Source organism: Pseudochaenichthys georgianus, chromosome 5 (genome assembly GCF_902827115.2).
Source record: "Pseudochaenichthys georgianus chromosome 5, fPseGeo1.2, whole genome shotgun sequence".
NCBI classification, from domain to species: domain Eukaryota; kingdom Metazoa; phylum Chordata; class Actinopteri; order Perciformes; family Channichthyidae; genus Pseudochaenichthys; species Pseudochaenichthys georgianus.
This window is the reverse complement of record NC_047507.1, coordinates 32,471,171-32,490,120: the sequence shown is the minus strand read 5'-3', so window position 1 is coordinate 32,490,120 and position 18,950 is coordinate 32,471,171. Positions and strand designations below refer to the sequence as shown.

At 43.6% G+C, this 18,950-nt stretch overlaps 1 protein-coding gene across 5 annotated transcripts in view; it reads left to right on the top strand.

Moving 5' to 3' along the window:
- LOC117446604 (rho guanine nucleotide exchange factor 10-like protein) overlaps window positions 1-18,950 on the top strand; it is a 207,477-nt gene that overhangs the window by 130,580 nt on the left and 57,947 nt on the right. For all 5 annotated transcript variants that reach the window (XM_034082896.1, XM_034082894.1, XM_034082895.1 and 2 more), the window contains one exon: window positions 7,422-7,543. In XM_034082896.1, the coding sequence (XP_033938787.1) occupies window positions 7,422-7,543 (122 nt within the window). The remainder of the gene's footprint in view (window positions 1-7,421; window positions 7,544-18,950) is intronic.

Here is an 18,950-nt window from a genome sequence, read left to right as displayed (position 1 = left end):
CTGTAGCCTACCCCAGCCATACACTGGCACCGCCACTGACCGCAAATACCTCATTCCTTCAGTCTACTTGGATCCGAAATGCTTCTCATTTTGCGCTGTCCCCCGTTCAAATGAAATCGCCGCCAAATCATATTTCCACGCTCGTTCCAGGGCCGGGGGAGGGGTTGCAAGGCTCGCGTCTTGTGCTGCATTCACTTGCACTCGGACATTAGAGATTTTCTCTCATAAATGTCCGATGAGCCACAACTTTTTTTCCAAACAAAGCTGCCAACTGGGGTGGCAGCTGGGGTGGCAAGGCATTTTTCTAAGGTGGCAGCTGCCACCCCATGCCACCCTGTAGAACCGCCACTGCGTGGCCCTGATCCTTCTCCATGAACAATTGATGGAAGGCTGACAGGCAGGTAGGCCATCCAGTTATTTTAGCCGGGCCGGCTAAAATGATTGGTCGTGCTTTTTACTTTCTGAAGAACCAGCACCTTACCGTGGTAGAGAGGTTTGTGTGCCCTGATGAACCTGGGGGCTGTGTTGTCTGGAACCTTGTGTTCCTGGTAGGGTCTCCCATGGCAAATTGGTCTCAGGCAAGGGGCCAGACTAAGATTGGTTCAAAAGACCTCATGAAAGAAACAAGAACAAGAAGTGAGGATACCCGGCCCGGAGGAAGCCTGGGGTCCCCTTCTGGAGCCAGGCCCAGAAGGAGGACTCGTCGGCGAGCGTCTGGTGGCCGGGCTTGCCACGGAGCCCGGCCGGGCCCAGCCCGAAAAGGCAACGTGGGCAACACCTCCGCTTCTCCGTCCCGCGGGCCCACCACCTACGGGAAACATCGATGGGGTCGGGTGCGCTGCCAGAAGGGTGGCAGTGAAAGCGGAGGGTCTCGACGGACCAGACCCGGGCGGCAGAAGCTGGCTTTGGGGACGTGGAACGTCACCTCTCTGGGGGGGAAGGAGCTGGAGCTTGTGCGGGAGGTGGAGCGGTACCAGTTGGATCTGGTTGGGCTCTGGAACCTTACTTCTGGATAGGGGTTGGACTCTATTCTTCTCCGGAGTTGCTCAGGGTGTGAGGCGCCGGGCGGGTGTGGGGATACTCACAAGTCCCCGGTTAGGTGCTTCGTTGTTGGAGTTTACCCCAGTGGACGAGAGGGTCGCCTCCCTACGCCTGCGGGTTATGGGGGGGAAAACTCTGACTGTTGTGTGTGCTTATGCACCCAACAGCAGTTCAGAGTATTCGGCCTTCTTGGAGACCCTGGAAAGAGTCCTGTATGGGGCTCCTGAAGGAGACTCCTTAGTCTTGCTGGGAGACTTCAACGCACATGTGGGCAATGATGGAGACACTTGGAGGGGCGTGATTGGGAGGAACGGCCCCCCCGATCTGAACCGGAGTGGTGGTTTGTTACTGGACTTCTGTGCTAGTCATGGATTGGCCATAACAAACACCATGTTCGAACATAAGGATGCTCATAAGTGTACGTGGTACCAGAGCACCCTAGGCAGAAGGTCCATGATCGATTTCGTTATCGTATCATCGGACCTGAGGCCGTATGTTTTGGACACTCGGGTAAAGAGAGGGGCGGAGTTGTCAACTGATCACCATCTGGTGGTGAGTTGGGTCGAGTGGCGGGGGAAGCCTCTGGATAGACCTGGTAAGCCCAAACGTGTAGTTCGGGTGAACTGGGAACGTCTGGAGGAGGCCCAAGTTCAGGAGGCCTTCAACTCACACCTCCGGCGGAGCTTTTCGGGCATTCCTGTGGAGGTTGGGGACTTTGAACCAGAGTGGTCGGTGTTCAAAGCCTCTATTGCCGAAGCCGCGGCGGGGAGCTGTGGTCTCAAGGTCCTAGGTGCCTCAAGGGGCGGTAACCCTCGAACCTCCTGGTGGACACCGGTGGTCAGGGAAGCCGTCCGACTGAAGAAGGAGGCCTTCAGGGATTTGTTATCCCGGGGGACTCCCGAGGCAGTTGCAAGGTACCGACAGGCCCGAAGGGCAGCAGCCTCATCCGTGGCCGAGGCAAAGCAGCGGGTGTGGGAGAAGTTTGGAGAAGACATGGAGAAGGACTTTCGGGCGGCACCAAAGTTGTTCTGGAAAACTGTCCGACACCTCAGGAGGGGGAAGCAGGGAACCATCCAAGCTGTGTACAGTAAGGATGGGACGTTGTTGACCTCAACTGATGGAGTGTTGGGACGTTGGAAGGAACACTTTGAGGAACTCCTGAACCCGACAACTCCGCCCTCTATGTTAGAGGCAGAGCTGGAGTATGACGGGGGATCAACACCAATCTCCCGGGGGGAGGTCACTGAGGTCGTCAAACAACTCCACAGTGGCAAAGCCCCGGGGGTGGATGAGATCCGCCCAGAAAAGCTGAAGGCTCTGGGTGTTGAGGGACTGTCATGGTTGACACGTCTCATCAACGTTGCGTGGAAGTCGGAAACAGTACCGAAGGAGTGGCAGACCGGGGTGGTGGTCCCCCTTTTCAAAAAGGGGGATCAGAGGGTGTGTGCCAATTACAGAGGCATCACACTACTCAGCCTCCCCGGGAAAGTTTACTCCAAGGTACTTGAAAGGAGGGTCAGGCCGATTGTCGAACCTCAGATTGAGGAGGAACAATGCGGATTCCGTCCTGGTCGTGGAACGACGGATCAGCTTTTTACTCTCGCAAGGATCCTGGAGGGGGCCTGGGAGTACGCTTATCCGGTCTACATGTCTTTTGTAGACTTGGAGAAGGCGTATGACCGGGTTCCCAGGGAGTTACTGTGGGAGGTGCTGCGGGAGTATGGGGTGAGGGGGTCTCTACTCAGGGCCATCCAATCTCTGTACTCCCAAAGCGAGAGCTGTGTCCGGGTCCTCGGCAGTAAGTCGGACCCATTTCCGGTGAGGGTTGGCCTCCGCCAGGGCTGCGCTTTGTCACCAATCCTGTTTGTAATATACATGGATCGGATTTCGAGGCGTAGTCGTGGGGGGGGGGGGGGTCTGCAGTTCGGTGGACTAAGGATTGCACCACTGCTTTTTGCAGATGATGTGGTTCTAATGGCTTCATCGGTCTGCGACCTTCAGCACTCACTGGATCGGTTCGCAACCGAGTGTGAAGCGGCTGGGATGAGGATCAGCACCTCCAAATCTGAGGCCATGGTTCTCAGCAGGAAACCGATGGACTGTCCACTCCAAGTAGGGAATGAGTCCTTACCCCAAGTGAAGGAGTTCAAGTATCTCGGGGTCTTGTTCTCGAGTGAGGGAACAATGGAGCGTGAGATGGGCCGGAGAATCGGAGCAGCGGGAGCGGTATTGCAGTCGCTTTACCGCACCGTTGTGACGAAAAGGGAGCTGAGCCAGAAGGCAAAGCTCTCTGTCTACCGGGCCATTTTCGTTCCTACCCTCACCTATGGTCATGAAGGATGGGTCATGACCGAAAGAACGAGATCGCGGATACAAGCGGCCGAGATGGGTTTCCTCCGCCGGGTGGCTGGTGTCTCCCTTAGAGATAAGGTGAGAAGTTCGGTCATCAGGGAGGGACTCGGAGTTAAGCCGCTCCTCCTTCGCGTCGAAAGAAGCCAGTTGAGGTGGTTCGGGCACCTAGTTAGGATGCCACCTGGGCGCCTCCCTAGGGAGGTGTTCCAGGCACGTCCAGCTGGGAAGAGACCAAGGGGTAGACCTAGGACCAGGTGGAGGGATTATATCTCTTCGCTGGCCTGGGAGCGCCTTGGGATCCCCCAGTCAGAGCTGGTTGATGTCGCCAGGGAAAAGAAAGTTTGGGGCTCTCTGCTGGAACTGCTACCCCCGCGACCCGACCACGGATAAGCGGGAGAAGATGGATGGATGGATGTGCTTTTTACAGTGCTACGGCTTCCACAGATGACATTGTTTAATGTATTTATTGTCAAAGCATTTCATATATTCATTGCTATCGGGATGTTAAGAGCATTCAATGGAATATAACAACAAGTGTTTCTGAAGTGAATTACCTACCCTACCTTTAAGTCATTTATTCAGAAGTACTCAAGCTTTGATTGTGACAAGGATTTAGCAACACTGTGATCCTGTCTGCTAACTGTCAACACTGATGACACATCTGTAATACAGTATTTGGCTAATATCAGTGGCAATGTTAAAGAAGAAAGGAAGTCATTCTAAAATATAAAAGTACCTCTATTTTTCAAATTGTTTAGTTGACTTAGTACGATATGTAAAGAAAGGTAATGTCAGTTATATCAATATTAACATTGGTGCTTGGCCAGACAAGTGTCACAATACTCTGTTGTACTCAGTACTTCAGTACTAAGTGACTTCCCACACTGCAACAACGCCCTGTCAAATTTAAGGCCAAACGTTCTACATATAAGCATGCTTGCACTTAAAACAAGCACATTTGGCTGCCAGTGCAGTGAGCAAATTTCACTTGATAAGATGTCTTAAAACAAGTCAGGCTGTCCGACTGTCATTATAGCACATACAATCTTGAAATAAGATCAAAAACACTAATTTCAAGCAATCTAGTTAAGCCTATTTAATGCAAAATAAGCCTATTATCACTCAAAACTATGGTACTTTTTTGCATCAAATTACTTAAAATGAGATTTATGAATTTAGGGAGGTGTGTGGCGCAGTGGGTAGTGCGTTGGTGTCAGTGGCGAGCCGTGACTTTTATACCTAGGCCCTCTGACCCCCCCTTCCCTCGAAAAAAAAGAAGAGATATTACGTCTCAACGTATACTTCAGCGGAATATCAAAACAGTGATCCGGGGTGCAAAACGCATCAATGACAGCGACCCTCTACCACACAAAACAACACCATTTATATAAACACCTATCATGACAGGGCACCCACAGCCAAGTAACAATTACAAATGAATTAAGTCGGCACAGCGGCCCGCATTGAAAATGACTTGGGCCTACCTTTGATGATCAAATCACTGAAACACAAAGTCCATCCTGTCCTTTTGGATGAAGCACTTGCGGGTCATGCAGCGGATCCTTTGCCACTCCAGTTTATCATTGTAACTCAATCTTGAAAATGACTCGGTTAATAATTTCGCAACGATGTCATCACTATCACTGAAGTGAGCCATCATGAACGAACTTATGCTAATCATAAATCTATCGATCATAAATCTATCGATTAGATTTATGAATCAAAAAAAGTAGGATAGACATGTGGATATTATCCGGCTGAACACAACGTGCAATTTATCTAACAGGTTCGTTTTCCACAGACCTTATTTCGAGCTATTTTCCAAAATCCTGTGGAGAAATCCCACTGCTTTCTGTCGAGGGAATCCGAGCGAAGCTTACTTCTGGGTTTTAGGACGCGTCACTGCACCACTTGCATAGACCTCACAGCGGGCGGAACCTGTCATAAAGTCCGTGAAAATAAAGCCCGCCCATTTAGAGGGAAGATATGATTGGTCAATTGTACTGTCATTTGACATTACTCTCTCGTTGAGTTACTATAGCTGGCCCTCTGTGAATGTAGAGAGGGACCAAGCTCTCCCGTCTTCACAGTAACTCGCAGAGACGGCATTTAACCCTTCACATTCCAACAGAAACTGAACAGGCAGATTCGAAAGATTTATTTCTTTGGAAATATTATTTTAAATACAATTAAATCAAGTTATTTTGGTAAAATTAATGAAAAATGTAACAACAACAAAATATAAAAAATAATATTTAAAAAACAAATGTTTTTTTTTTAATGTTTTCAAATATTATTTTTTAGAATATCTTAGGCCCTCACAGAGGGCCTAGAGGGCCCTGACGGCTCGCCACTGGTTGGTGTTAGGATAAGGGGGTCACAGGTTCAAACCCCACTGCAGTCAACATGTCGTTGTGTCCCTGAAGACACTTCACCCCAAATTGCTCCTTTGGGGATTGCCCACAGTATTGAGTATGTAAGTCGCTTTGGATAAAAGCGATAACAAGTTACATGTAATGAAATTCTTGATTTTAGGGAGCTAAATTAGAAAACATGCTCTTAAAATAAGTAAACATGACAATTCTTTCAAAAAACACGTTTTTATTAAGTCAGTCCATAACAAACAGGATCATTTTTCAAATGAACAAAGCTCTTCAACATGAATACATCCTCATAGAACTGACAAACATTGGACACAGAATTCAAGTTCTCTACTTTTTTGTGAATTCTGCCCATTCAGCTATTGCTTTTTGTATGAATGGGTAAGGTCACGCTCGTGAATACTGTCCTTCAGTACCTCAGTCTGGATGAGGGATAGGAGAGTAGCAACACATTTTGGGTAGGTGAGGTGGAAGGTGTAAAAACACCCCATCAGGATGAGTGGAGCCTCGTGCATCATTTCCCTAGGTAGGGTCATCAGTGGGATTTTGCCAACAGCCAGGAGGAGACAAAAAGTAGAACAAATTAAACCTCAGGGCATATCAAGTTTTATTTCAGTTTAACTGATACTGACTCAGACTCACCTCACTGCAATGATGTGATGCCAAAAGAGAAATAAAACCAATGTTACAGCCATGGTTCTTTCTGTCAGTTAAAGATCATCTATTTGGCCCTTCAGTGCTCCTCATACCTTTTTTTCCCTATAGAATGAATGAACAAACAATAGTCTAAATTAAACAAACTCCACTTTTACTATACCGCAAATGAGCCTAATGCATCTGTGGCGCTGCCTTGGAGGCGGACGACAGACATAACGTGTAGCTTATTCCAGGGTAACGTATGGTAACAAACCAGGAAGCACATTTTAGTTTAGTTAGTTTATTTTTTTTTTTCGAGCGTGTAAAACCAAAGAAAATACAAATGAAACAAAAGATCATACAGACATGATACAGTACTATACAAATGAATGCAATAACTAAACGAAATATTTAAATAATAATTGAATAATCTGTAGTATCATTGTCTGATAACAATAAACAACAAAACTTTAGCTAATTACACGTCCGAAAAGGGCAACCTGTTACATTTCATGCCCAATTTAGTTTCTGTAAATTGAAATGTACGAATACACAATTACATAATAGGGAGTACTTTGGCATATTTGCCAAGCGCCTTGTCAGAGGTGCACCTGTTTGTAAGGCTCTGAGCTACGATGCTGCATTCGCCAGGCAAATCCATTATTATTACTCAAATCCAGCGGTTGCATTTTTCCTGCTGGGAGTGACTCTCAGTGTTGATTAAGTGCTGCTTTAATCACTGTTGAGGCTCTGTGTTGGCACTACCTGGCCTCGCCTTCTACAACAGGGAATAAGCCTCTGGCTGATTAAAACTTCCACATGCTAATAACACCATTCATAACGCACACCTGGGGTGGCAAAATGTCTGTATAATTATTTCAGAGCTTACTCCTTGGCTCACTGTGAGGGTCAGAAGTGTAATGTCAATAAGCTCGGCAACACAACTAGTTGGTATATTACATATATATTAGCTCCAAATGTAAACAGAACCCTCTCTTTCTTCTATTTCAGGAGCAGAGAATTCACCAGGCTGGTTGTGTGGAGAGGACGAGGGGAAGACGATGGCCCCGTTTTCATGTCCGCTGCTTGCCTGTCACATGCCTGTGTTTGCTACAAAGTCACCAGAGAGAAAGGTAAACCTGCTGCCTTCATTACAAACAACAGGCATTGTTTTAAAGAGAACAACCATGTGGTCTGAAGCTTAAATAGGTCTATATCATATTAACTATTATAAGTTATTCTTGTAAGAGTTAGTCTTGTTCATAAGAAATATGAACCCCATAGTTTTTCTCTGTTTGCACGTTATAAACTGTAGATGCGTTGTTGGGTTTTTCAGTAGTCTGTTATAAAGGTTTTTTCTGCATGTAAATGCAAAGGATAAAATCCCAAAGTTCCCCTCCAGACATCACTATTTAACACTCGCGCTTCTATTGGCTAGCGCTCCAACACATTGTACGTGATACGGGGGGCGGGACATCTCTAAGCGGTTAACCAAACACAACAGATATTAATACTATTACTAATATTAGCTGTTGAAGAATTTAAGAATAAACGATTGATGAAATAGATGGCATTCTCTGGATCATCTTACTGTTGCTCTCAGTTTGAAGTCTCACATCACTGCATCTTGTTGGGCTGAGTGCTGATACTCAGGAAGCAGAGTGCTTCCCCTTGGCTCAATCCCTCAAAGCGATTTGACTTTCAACGCTTAGTACTCCTCTTAAGCAGCCATTAGTCCGTAGTGGTGTTGGAATCTTTATTTCAAGGAAAGATTTTGTCGAAAGAGATCATAGATCCATTTAACACAGTCATTTCCCATTGAAGGCAATCAAAGCCCACTTGTCTTGCCCTAACAGCTAAAAATACATTGTCTCAGCGATGATCTCACTCAGAAACACCTGGATTGCTGGATGTGCAAGGTGACACGAGAGCATCCCCTTAAGATGCCGGCTGAAGACTTTCGATCAATACAAGCTGTTAAGACCTAGAATCCTCCAATAGATCAAATGGTCAGCACAGGTGAGAGATAGACTAAAAGGGTTTTAGAAGTCAGTGGAAATGGTATAAAATCAATTTGCAGAGGCTGAAAGATGATATTTCGACCACATTTTCTACCTCTATAATGTGGTTACGAGTCTTTCAGAGCAATATGGGTGGTGGGGGGAGCCAAATTACCATGGCCACCGGGGGAGGATGTTATAAAGTGATCATGCAATTATCTTAATGGCTGTGGGACACCCAAGCATAAATCAATGTTCCAACATTAGATTAAGACCTATTCGCCAACCCCAAAGTCTGCTAGCCATGTGAAAGAGATAAGAAGGTGAGGTGAAACAGCAGCTGGAGGTGCGGAAAGTCTAGCCTTAACACGGAAGGGGGGGATTTCCCCAAAGATCTCGCCGACGTTCCGGAGTATTCCGCCAAAGTGTGTTACACCTGGCTGGAAACAGAGCCAAGTCAATTAATGTCTTTGGAGCCAGTGGGACCCGGCGGTCTCTGAGGCTCTGCTCAGATTCTCCACTTCTCGCACAACAAATGAAGCAGCACCTGAGCACGCCAGAGAAGGGCATGCAGCCACGTCGGTCGCAAATGTGGTTTACCATGAAGTGGCTTCATTTGTCGTTGCTAATAAGACCAGTAATGCACACTCGTGTTTTTAAGAATAGAGTGAGTTGAGCAGCGGTTCAGTTTAATTTAGTTTAATTTAGTTTAGCTGGGTCATATTGTTCTAGGGTCACTATGCTTTTGCAGTTCTTGTAAATCCAGCAGTTGTTGCATGGTGTACGTGAAAGTGAAGTCTCTCAATGAGAGGACGCCTCACGAAGACCTGTTTACACATGTTTACCAAACACCACTCAATACAAGATATAAGACATGCATTGATATACTTTATGTGCAGGGGCCTTGGGTTCCAATCAGGTCTGGGACCATTACAACTGTTTTGTCCCATCTGTCTCTCCCTTTAAACTCTTCAATAAAGGCATAGATGGTCCAAAAGTATATACAAAAATAAATAAAAAAGTGAGGTCTAGAGAGAAAACATTAGGGTTTCACAATTTTGAATAAAAGAACACAAATATACATTTACAAAACGATTTGAGAAATTGGAAGGGTTTAGGGATGGGTCTTTTTTTAATCATCATTCTCATTATCGGAAAAATAATATATAACACTATAATGGTGTAATTCTTCAAGACAATCTGTACCAGACAAAGATGGTTTGTTACGTCTGTAAAATGTATAGGCATTAGGCAGGGATATCTCCAGCATCACAATACTTCATTTAAAATAAAACATGTTGTCAAATATGTGTCTTTTAATAAATATTGTGCTTCCAGCGATTTGAACATTGCACTAGTCCATATTGCGATTAAAAAACGATATACAATTCCGATTAATTGTACAGCCCTGCGAAACATTCATACTAACGTCGCTTTGAGTGGCATTTTTCTCTGCACATATTTGCCTATAAGTACCATAGCTGTGAATTTCTATGCATCACAAGAGTGGGTTTATGATAGGAGTGAGCGGCCTGGGTATCGGAAAGCTGTGGAGGTAAGTAGTGGTATTTTTTTGCCCCCGTTTCACTAAAGAGAAGGTAGCATTAAATGGAGTGACTTTAAGTCCTTCATGCAGAGCAGACTGTGATTAGGGGTTTAACTCAGCAGCAGCCCCCCCCCCTCTCTGTGTCTCCATCTTTGCCTCAGCCATCGCCTCTGGGACACACACGCTTCTCTGTGCCAAAGCTCCGCAGCATCTCTTTCTCCAGCTCTCGCAGCTTCTCTTGGCAGTCTGAGTTACAGTGAGTAGAAAGGATGAAGAAAAGGAGGCGAGAAAAAGAAATCCCAGATTAAAAGAGATGTGGCCGAAGGGGCCGAAGCCATTTCCTTCAGAAAATAAAGTTCCAAAGCAGCGTAGCATGAACAACACGCACAGGTCACCTAAGGGAGCACAAGCCACCGCTGGCTGTGCAGCTCTGGTCCACTCTGTCCTACTGGGCCAACTCGTTAGACAGCGGAGATAAACCTTATCGTGATTCTGCTGAGTGAGATCAGCGGGGGCCGACGGACTCCTTTCAATCTCTTCCATTTTCTCGTTCTCTTCCTCACACAGAATCACAGTGTCTTGGTTAATAGACAAACCACATTCTGATGGTCCTTGTTATTTAAAGAGTCAACGCACGCTCCGATTCATTGTCCTCCCTGCCATTTTCAGAGATGAAACAGAACCGGTTTGGCAGATGGCCCAAAGGGATGGTGTGACGTAGTTGGGTTAAAGGATTACTAGGAGATACTATAGCAGAAAGCATAAACAGCTAAACCAGATTTCTACATTCAAATCTGTGTTTAAATGGAACAATTAATACAGTGTTAAAGTAGAATGTCCTTGTGTTATGCTGATTTTATCTGGAGTGATGCTTTCAATTAATACAGATAAGCAGATCAAATATAAGCTCTGAGTAAATGTGAATCTTTGATTCAAATCCTATAAGGCCATTTAAAACCACATTTAGACTTGTTAGCATACAGCACTGTGCCAAAACAACCAGTGCTGAAACACAAGGACAGATTGAATAAGTAGAATAATTGACTTTTCGAGAAAATGCTAATCTTGAGCTAGTTTTCATGTTTACAAAATGTTAATATTTAATAATTGGTTCTGGGTTACAGTTTGTACAAAACAAGCAACAGGTTATCTGTGGTGTTGATTTTTCATATTTTCCGACATTTTATAGACCTCAGTATTTATGGCAAAAATTACAATTAGTTGCAGACTAAATTGAACACTTGATTTTTCATTTTGGCTTACAATTCACTGCCCAAGCAGTAGCAACACAATGTGGCAATATTAACCTATTTTTGCAATAAAACACATTTTGTTGGTTTGGATTGTAATAGTATTTATTCTGGCTCCATAGTTTCTAGAACTTCAAAAATCTCGTATCTCCCTGAAACCTGGAGACCAATTATGGGTACATTTATAAAATACAAGACAATCAGACAGCTCAACAAGCTGCATAACAAGTGGCATCCAATGGCGTCACTAAATGGATCTGAATGTCTTAAATGACGTGCCTGTCCCTATCTAGGACACATATTTTCTTGTGTACTGTATTCCTGTAAAAAGCACTAATTCAGCAAGAAGATCAATGCCTGGTTCCTCTAAACATCCTCCAGCAGGTGCATATTGTATGTGCACTATTTTATGGTGAGTGGACAGGAATCCCTCGGAAGCATAATGATTCACAAACGCCTCATATATTCCCCAGAAGTAAAATACTTCTTCCTCTGCAACTCTAAAAGGTTATTTAAGATCCAAGGCTACAAAGACTCTTGAAATAGTAAAGAGACATGATTCCAGACTCCGTTTATGAGGCATTAAGCTAGGACATTGTAGCGGATGGCTGCTATGCCAGAGCTCTTATAATACCTTGGGGGATTTCATCATGTATGCTTTGAAGTGAGGAATGACAAACTGGAAAGGGGTTTGGGCTGCATCAGGGTTAGCTTCCTTTCTCTTTCACTGAAGAGGATTAGCTTCTGTGTCTCCGCTCAGAAAACTGAAAATACTGGTCACATCTCACCCCCTTTACATTCCCCTAGTTTACATAGCTCACGCAGATCACTATTATTATTTATCTATGTTTTCTCATTTACAAATGTTTCCCTTTTGGTGTTGGTTTGATTCAGGCAATCCTCTTGTGTGGTGTTCGGGTCAAATTGACCCGATTTCCATTTTCAATGAATACAAAAAAATATAAGGATATTTTCGTTCAACCTGAAACTCAATGGCCGGGGCTTATTTATTGTGAAGGACATGTGGAATTGTTTTTTGTTTTTTTCACTTATGAAAAAATGCCCACCCACATTTATGTCTTTCATAAGAGGTTCGGGTCAATCTGACTCGGATACAATACCAGGACAGACAGACAGAGAAAAACACACAGAAACACACAAACTAAAGACACACACACACACACACACACACACACACACACACACACACACACGCACGCACGCACGCACGCACGCACGCACGCACGCACACATGCACACACACACACACACACACACCACACACACACACACACACACACACACACACACACACACACACACACACACACACACACACACACACACAACAATTGTATGCATAGAGAAGCTGTTTGATCCTGTTTTCCCTTGATCTTTACCCTTTGTAGTGTGTACACAAAACTATCCTAAACATTTTAGATCTTCCAGAAATGTATAAACATTTTACATTTTCTCGCACTGTCCCCCCTCGCACCTGCACGCCGGAGGAGGGACTACGCAGAGACATAACCTCAGTGTAGTAACAGTGTAGTGCAGAACTACAATTATCTACCAACAAAATGGCCAAAACATATTCTGCTCAGAGCCTTGGAGCTAATAATGGATGAGAGTTAGTGGAATGCATTAGAAGAACACGGTGAAGTGGAACAGGAAGACATTTCTGAAGATGAGGATAATGTGGAGGTAAACTCAGAATTTGACAGCAAATTGGAAGATGAACTTGACTCAGAGCCAGCGGCTGGAAGACCCCCACAGTCAGCTGCTGGAAGACCCCCACAGCCAGCCGCAAGAAGACCCCCACAGTCAGCTTGTGGAAGACCCCCACAGCCAGCTGTGAGGTCTGTGGACCCTCAAAGGACTCCAAGACACAGACTACATGCAGCAACTGCAACAAGTACATCTGTGCTATACACACGAAGAAGTTCTGTACATCATGTGTTTCCTAAACGGACTTTCCCATTGACTCACATGATGTTCTGCAGCGTCACTTGATCAATATAGTTTTTGGATATACAGTATTTTATGAATAGTGACTGTTAATTGTTTTTATTTGCTTTGTGTTTATATCTGTTCTATGTAATTTATATGGATGTTTCATTCTCTCTATATTTCACAGCCAAATACTTTTGGCTGTGTGGTTCTTGTGTTCCAATTGCTGCTAAATTGCTTTATTTCCTTCAGGGCTTTGATTATTATATGACAGATTACAAATAATAAACATTAATGAAAAAATGTTTAATTTACATGTGTCCTAGAAAAGCATGAGCAAAATGTAAACTTAGTTTTTATTACAGTGTATTTTTCTTTAACATAAATTACATTTTTATCACAAAAAACGATGGACACTTCCATTGTTAAATTTGATCTAGCAAAGAGTATTTTCAAAAACTAATCATATATTTCATTTATATTGTTGGGGAATAAGTTAAAGACAATATGTATAAGGAATTGTGCATGTTGAATTTAGTTCTGTATTTTTTTTAAACCCTGCAATATGTCCCGGGTCAATTTGACCCGAACATTACCAAAGGGTGCGAAATGTGAACATAACACAAGGGTTAAACACGTCATAAGTCATTTCCGTCTTTGGCATAATGGTGAAATCACGTTGTTCTGGGTCACAGGGGTCTGTGCTTGTTTACTGCACTAGCCAGTGCTTTTGGGGCATGTTGTGCATGTCGCTCTCTCGCTATGTGTCATCCATCTTCCCCTCTGATGGAGTGATAAGAGAGCAGCACTGCACATTCAGCTAGCCAAATAAAAGGGACTGCATACACAGGCATTAGCTTGTCGAGCAGCAAATACACTGCATTCAAGGCTGATGCAGAGCGAGTGACTTGTTTACAAACATGTGACTCGTTGGCTTTACAGCCATGATTTTTCTTATTGTGAAGGCTGCATGTGTGTCAAAGATGAGACATGTATGTTATGAAATATGGATTAAAAAGCACAATGTGCTTTTGATTTATTTCCTCTTACGGCTCCCTGTTTTTTATTCTAATTGATATGGGTAAAGCCATCAAGTTGACACCATAAGCAATGCTTCTTCCTCTGTTTCTCTTGAAGGTCGTTTGCTATACCTTTTTCATAGTAGCAGATATCAGCCACTTCTCTGATTTGTCGCGAATGGTTGCCACGGCATGGATTAAACTTGTTCTTATGTGTATCGCCTTTTCCTAACTCTGCAGTGATATCCTTCTTGCAAATGGAAAAACTCCCTCAAGACAGTTTGGAGAGTATACACTGTTTTTTCTAAAACCTGAGCCTCATCCTTGATGTTTCCTTCCTCTAGGATAAGCCACAGTATGTGATTATCAGGGTCAAATGAATCATGATGATGATGACCAATAATGCTGCCATGCTTTACAGTATTTCCCTATTTGGCTGTTTTTTATCTTCATCCTCATTTTCACAAATGATGCTCGAATCCTGCCACCAGTGGATTCCCATCAGCTACTTAATTAAGGGAACATGTTACAAATGTGTTTACTAACTTGCCTTGGATTTAAATCCACAATGTAATAAGTTATTTCAATCAGGAGAGACGTGATGTATGTAATACATGTTTATTATCCGTCACATTATATAAATGAAACATAATGATAGTTTATAACAAAAGAACGAAATGGTGTTTGGCGATTAGGCCCAGGTTTTGTAGGATATCATTCGGGAAGGGAAAGAACCGTTTCCGATGAACCCCCCCGGGTCTAGACACTGGTGATGGTGATAAGTGGTTAGGTCCGGTTGGAAGGGAGAAGGTTGAGCTTGGCCCTGAGTTGAAAGCAGGAGGCGAAGGGGTGGAGGAGGGTTGCGCGTTGACACCTGAAAGACAGCTGATAGAAAAGGGGAGAGCATATATAGAGGGATTAACAGGTGCGATAATTAGGCTTGTGAATGGAGGGAAGTGATAGGTTGGCTAAGGAGTGGCGCTCTCTCTCATCTAGTGAAAGGAGCGAGTATTGCCATGACGTGCAATACGGAGTGATGGGTCTTCCTGTCTGAACTTGCGCTGAGCTTCATTTCCACAAAAACATCATGTCTGAGTTCAAAGAGGCAATACAAGCTATTGGCATTCAGAAAGTTAGAATGAGGGAGGATGTGTCAATCTGGATCATAGCAGACCTGTTGCTGGAGCCGATACAGACTGGCCCTTCTGGTCAGCGTGGCTCAGCTCAGCCAAACCCCAATTCCAGACACGGCAAACATGTCACTGTCACCAATACAGTGGGCAGTGACAGCACACAAGCTGTGACTGCTTAACACTTCCCATCAAAATGGACATTTTACTGAGGTCAGGGTAGAAATCAAACTTTGGCATTTGGTGAAAACAACTTTAGAAGAGTTGCCAAAATATTGGCTAATATGCCAAGAGTTAGCAGAGGTCAGGCTTTATCCTTTGTAGATCTCGATCTCTATTCCGCCTAATCTGCCTTAAACTCAAGTAATGGTGAAAGCTGAAAGCAGCAACTGCCAGCTGAGCTGCCTCCCTTGATACATCCCAGCAGGAAACTTGGATGATAGAACCAAAGAGGCAGAAATATGTGGTGGGTGGTGTCTCCTGGTGTAAATCTTTATTGACGTGCTGTTATTAACAGGTTGTTGAGGTGTTCAGACCTTTTTAATTTAGTTGTATGCATCCATATTTTGAACGTTTTAGTGTATGGAGTTTCTAGTGTAGTTTAAATATAAAAAATATGTAAGAAAGGATGTTACGAATATCAAGCGGAGAGCATAGAAGTATTGTAGAAGTGCTCTTATATTAGGGCGGCAGTAGCTCAGTCTTTGGGGACTTTGCTTGGGAAACGAAGGGTCGCCTGTTCAAGTCCAAGACCAAACATATGGAGTGTGGATTGGTATCTGGAGAGGTGTTTACCTCCTGGGAACTGATGATGTATCTTGGAGCAATGCACTGAACCACTAACTGCTGCCTGACACCTCTCCATAACAAAAAAGCATTTGTTTCTCTATGCATGTATTCAGAGCTGATGTGTAATTTCCCCTTCTTCTTATTCTTCTTCTTCTTACAGTATGAATGACTGCTAACAGTACAGCATCCCTTATTGGCATCCCTGGACAGCAATGTAGTTTGCAATGAATAGTATTGCAATGAATAGAGGTGTGATGAAATAAATAATGCAGATACCCCAGAGAGTGTGTTAGCATCAGCATGCTGATGAAGTCATGTCATTATATCCCGTGTACCTAAGCTTTTAATTAATTTACTAAACAGCTGGAACAGGGATAGTAAAAAGGATTTGGGATTTTTAATTTGTTGTTGTAATGACAGGATCAAGGTGGGTTTTTAACTGCGGAGTCTGATTTTCACAGTTAGGGTGTACTAAAGAGATCCATTTACTGCATGTAAGTTCAGTTGTCTTATCCCAATTTACATGGAAATGACATGTTGGTTACAAGCGTGACTCACGATGCTGTGTGCCACATTGAAACATGCATTTCCTTTTCCCTTTATGACGTTCCCTGCCAACAGAGGGCAGTATGGAGCCTGTGTATTCATGAGCAGGGCAGACACACCCACCACTTGACAGGGAGGTCATTTGCAGAGGGCCTGATCTGTTGCTGTGACAGTTAACATACTAATTACAGGGAATCATATAGACACTCTAGCAATGCCTCAGAGTAGAGTCCTCCTTCTCTGGCCCAGGGTTTCTGCTCACTCTGTTCTTGTCAAGATAGCATGCAGGAACAAATTATGCACCCAGAAGGGAAATCCTGCAGATCTGCTAAATGTGCTAACTCGGTCACATTCTTCTTCTGTTTCATTTCATTTCATTTCAAACCTTTATTTAGACAGATAGGTCCCTTGAGATCATGGATCTCTTTTACAAGGGAGACCTGCATCAATTTAGTTCCACATGAAACATAAAAACAACATAAAAACAAACAATAGAGGACATCATATTTACATATTCACCAACACTTACAAACACCCATAGTGTCAGAAAGCATCTTGTGCAGACGTGCCTTAAAAACATTCAGAGAAATACAATTTCTCAATTTTAATTTGGACTGTAGGCTGTTCCAAGCAAGTGGAGCTGCGCACATAAAAGCTGTCTTACCTAAGACAGTCCTCACTCTTGGCACATCTAACAAGACCACATCCTGCGATCTCAGACAATAGCTGCCCGCAACTTTCTGCTTTACCAGAGAGCAGATGTAATACGGGAGTTTGCCCAACATAGCTTTATAAATAAAAGTGTACCAGTGACTGAGCCTCCATACAGAGAGTGATGGTAAACCTGCCTTGGTATACAGTGTACAGTGATGAGTAAGCGCTTTACAATTTGTGACAAATCTCAGAGCACTGTGATACGCAGCATCCAATTTGCTCAGGTAATTGGCAGGTGCATTTATATACAACAAATCACCATAGTCCAGCACAGGTAAAAAAGTCACAGTGACTAGCCTTTTCCTGGCCTCAAGCGAGAAACAGGACTTGTTCCTGAAAAAGAAACCTAGCCTAACCCTCAGTTTTTTAAGCAGGTTATTGACATGAAGTTTAAAAGAGAGACAATCATCAAGCCAGATACCAAGGTATTTGTAACAGGCAACAACTTCAAGTTTTGTTCCTTGCGTAGTTACAATATCTAAAACAGGCTCTGGTGTCTTTTTTGCTTTGAAAAGAGCATTACCTTGGTTTTATCCACATTTAAAAGAAGCTTTAATTCAGAGAGCTGAGTCTGAATAGTGTTAAAAACAGCCTGTAATTTAACAACAGCCTCTTTAATGGAGGGACCTGCACAATACATCACAGTATCATCCGCATACAAATGTAAAGTAGCTTCATCCACATTATCACCTACGCTGTTAATATATATTGGCGCTTTGGAAAGGTCAATAAATAGAGCTGCACAACTCTGCTTATTATCTAAAATACTAGTAATGTCATTCACCACTTTCATTGTGGCAGTGATGGTGCTGTGTTTCTTTCTGAATCCTGACTGATGTTTAGACAGGATATCATTTATACATAAAAACTCCTTTACCTGTTCACTCACTAGGTGTTCGAGCACCTTAGCCAGAACTGACAATTTAGAGATTGGCCTATAGTTATTTAAAATAGTTGCCTCCCCTCCTTTCAGTAAAGGCAAGACATAAGCAGACTTCCATACTTTTGGAATTGTGTTCGTGCTGAGGGAGAGGTTAAAAAGAGAAGTAAGAGGTGGAGCAATAAAATCTGCAGCTATCTTTAAAAAGAAAGGTTCTAAGTTGTCCGGGCCAGCCGGTTTCCTAGAATCTCACTTGGATAATGAACAATACCAATAGTTAAAGGAGTAAAACTGAAAGGGTTTTCCAGACCACATTGTTCAGAGTCAAGGATTGGAGCGTTCACAGAAGCAGAAGTACAGTCAGTGACAGAATCAAACAGAGAGCCACAAGACACAACATGCTTATTAAAGCAATTTAGCATAGTAGCCCTGTCTGATATGATGCCAGATGCTGTGGTGAGGCATGGAGGTAGCTCATTTGGGATATCACCAGTGGAAATCAATTGTATGGCTTTCCAACATTTCCTAGGATTATTCAGGTTTTCTGTGGTAACCGACAAATAGTACTTTGATTTAGCACTTTTTATTTGGGATGTGAAGCTATTTCTTAGCTGCCTAAAACGTAGCCATTCTACCTCTGTGATTATACATCAATGTGGAAAGGACGATAGGCAACGTCTGCATCAATTCAAACGGAAAAGGGAAGAAAGCTCTTT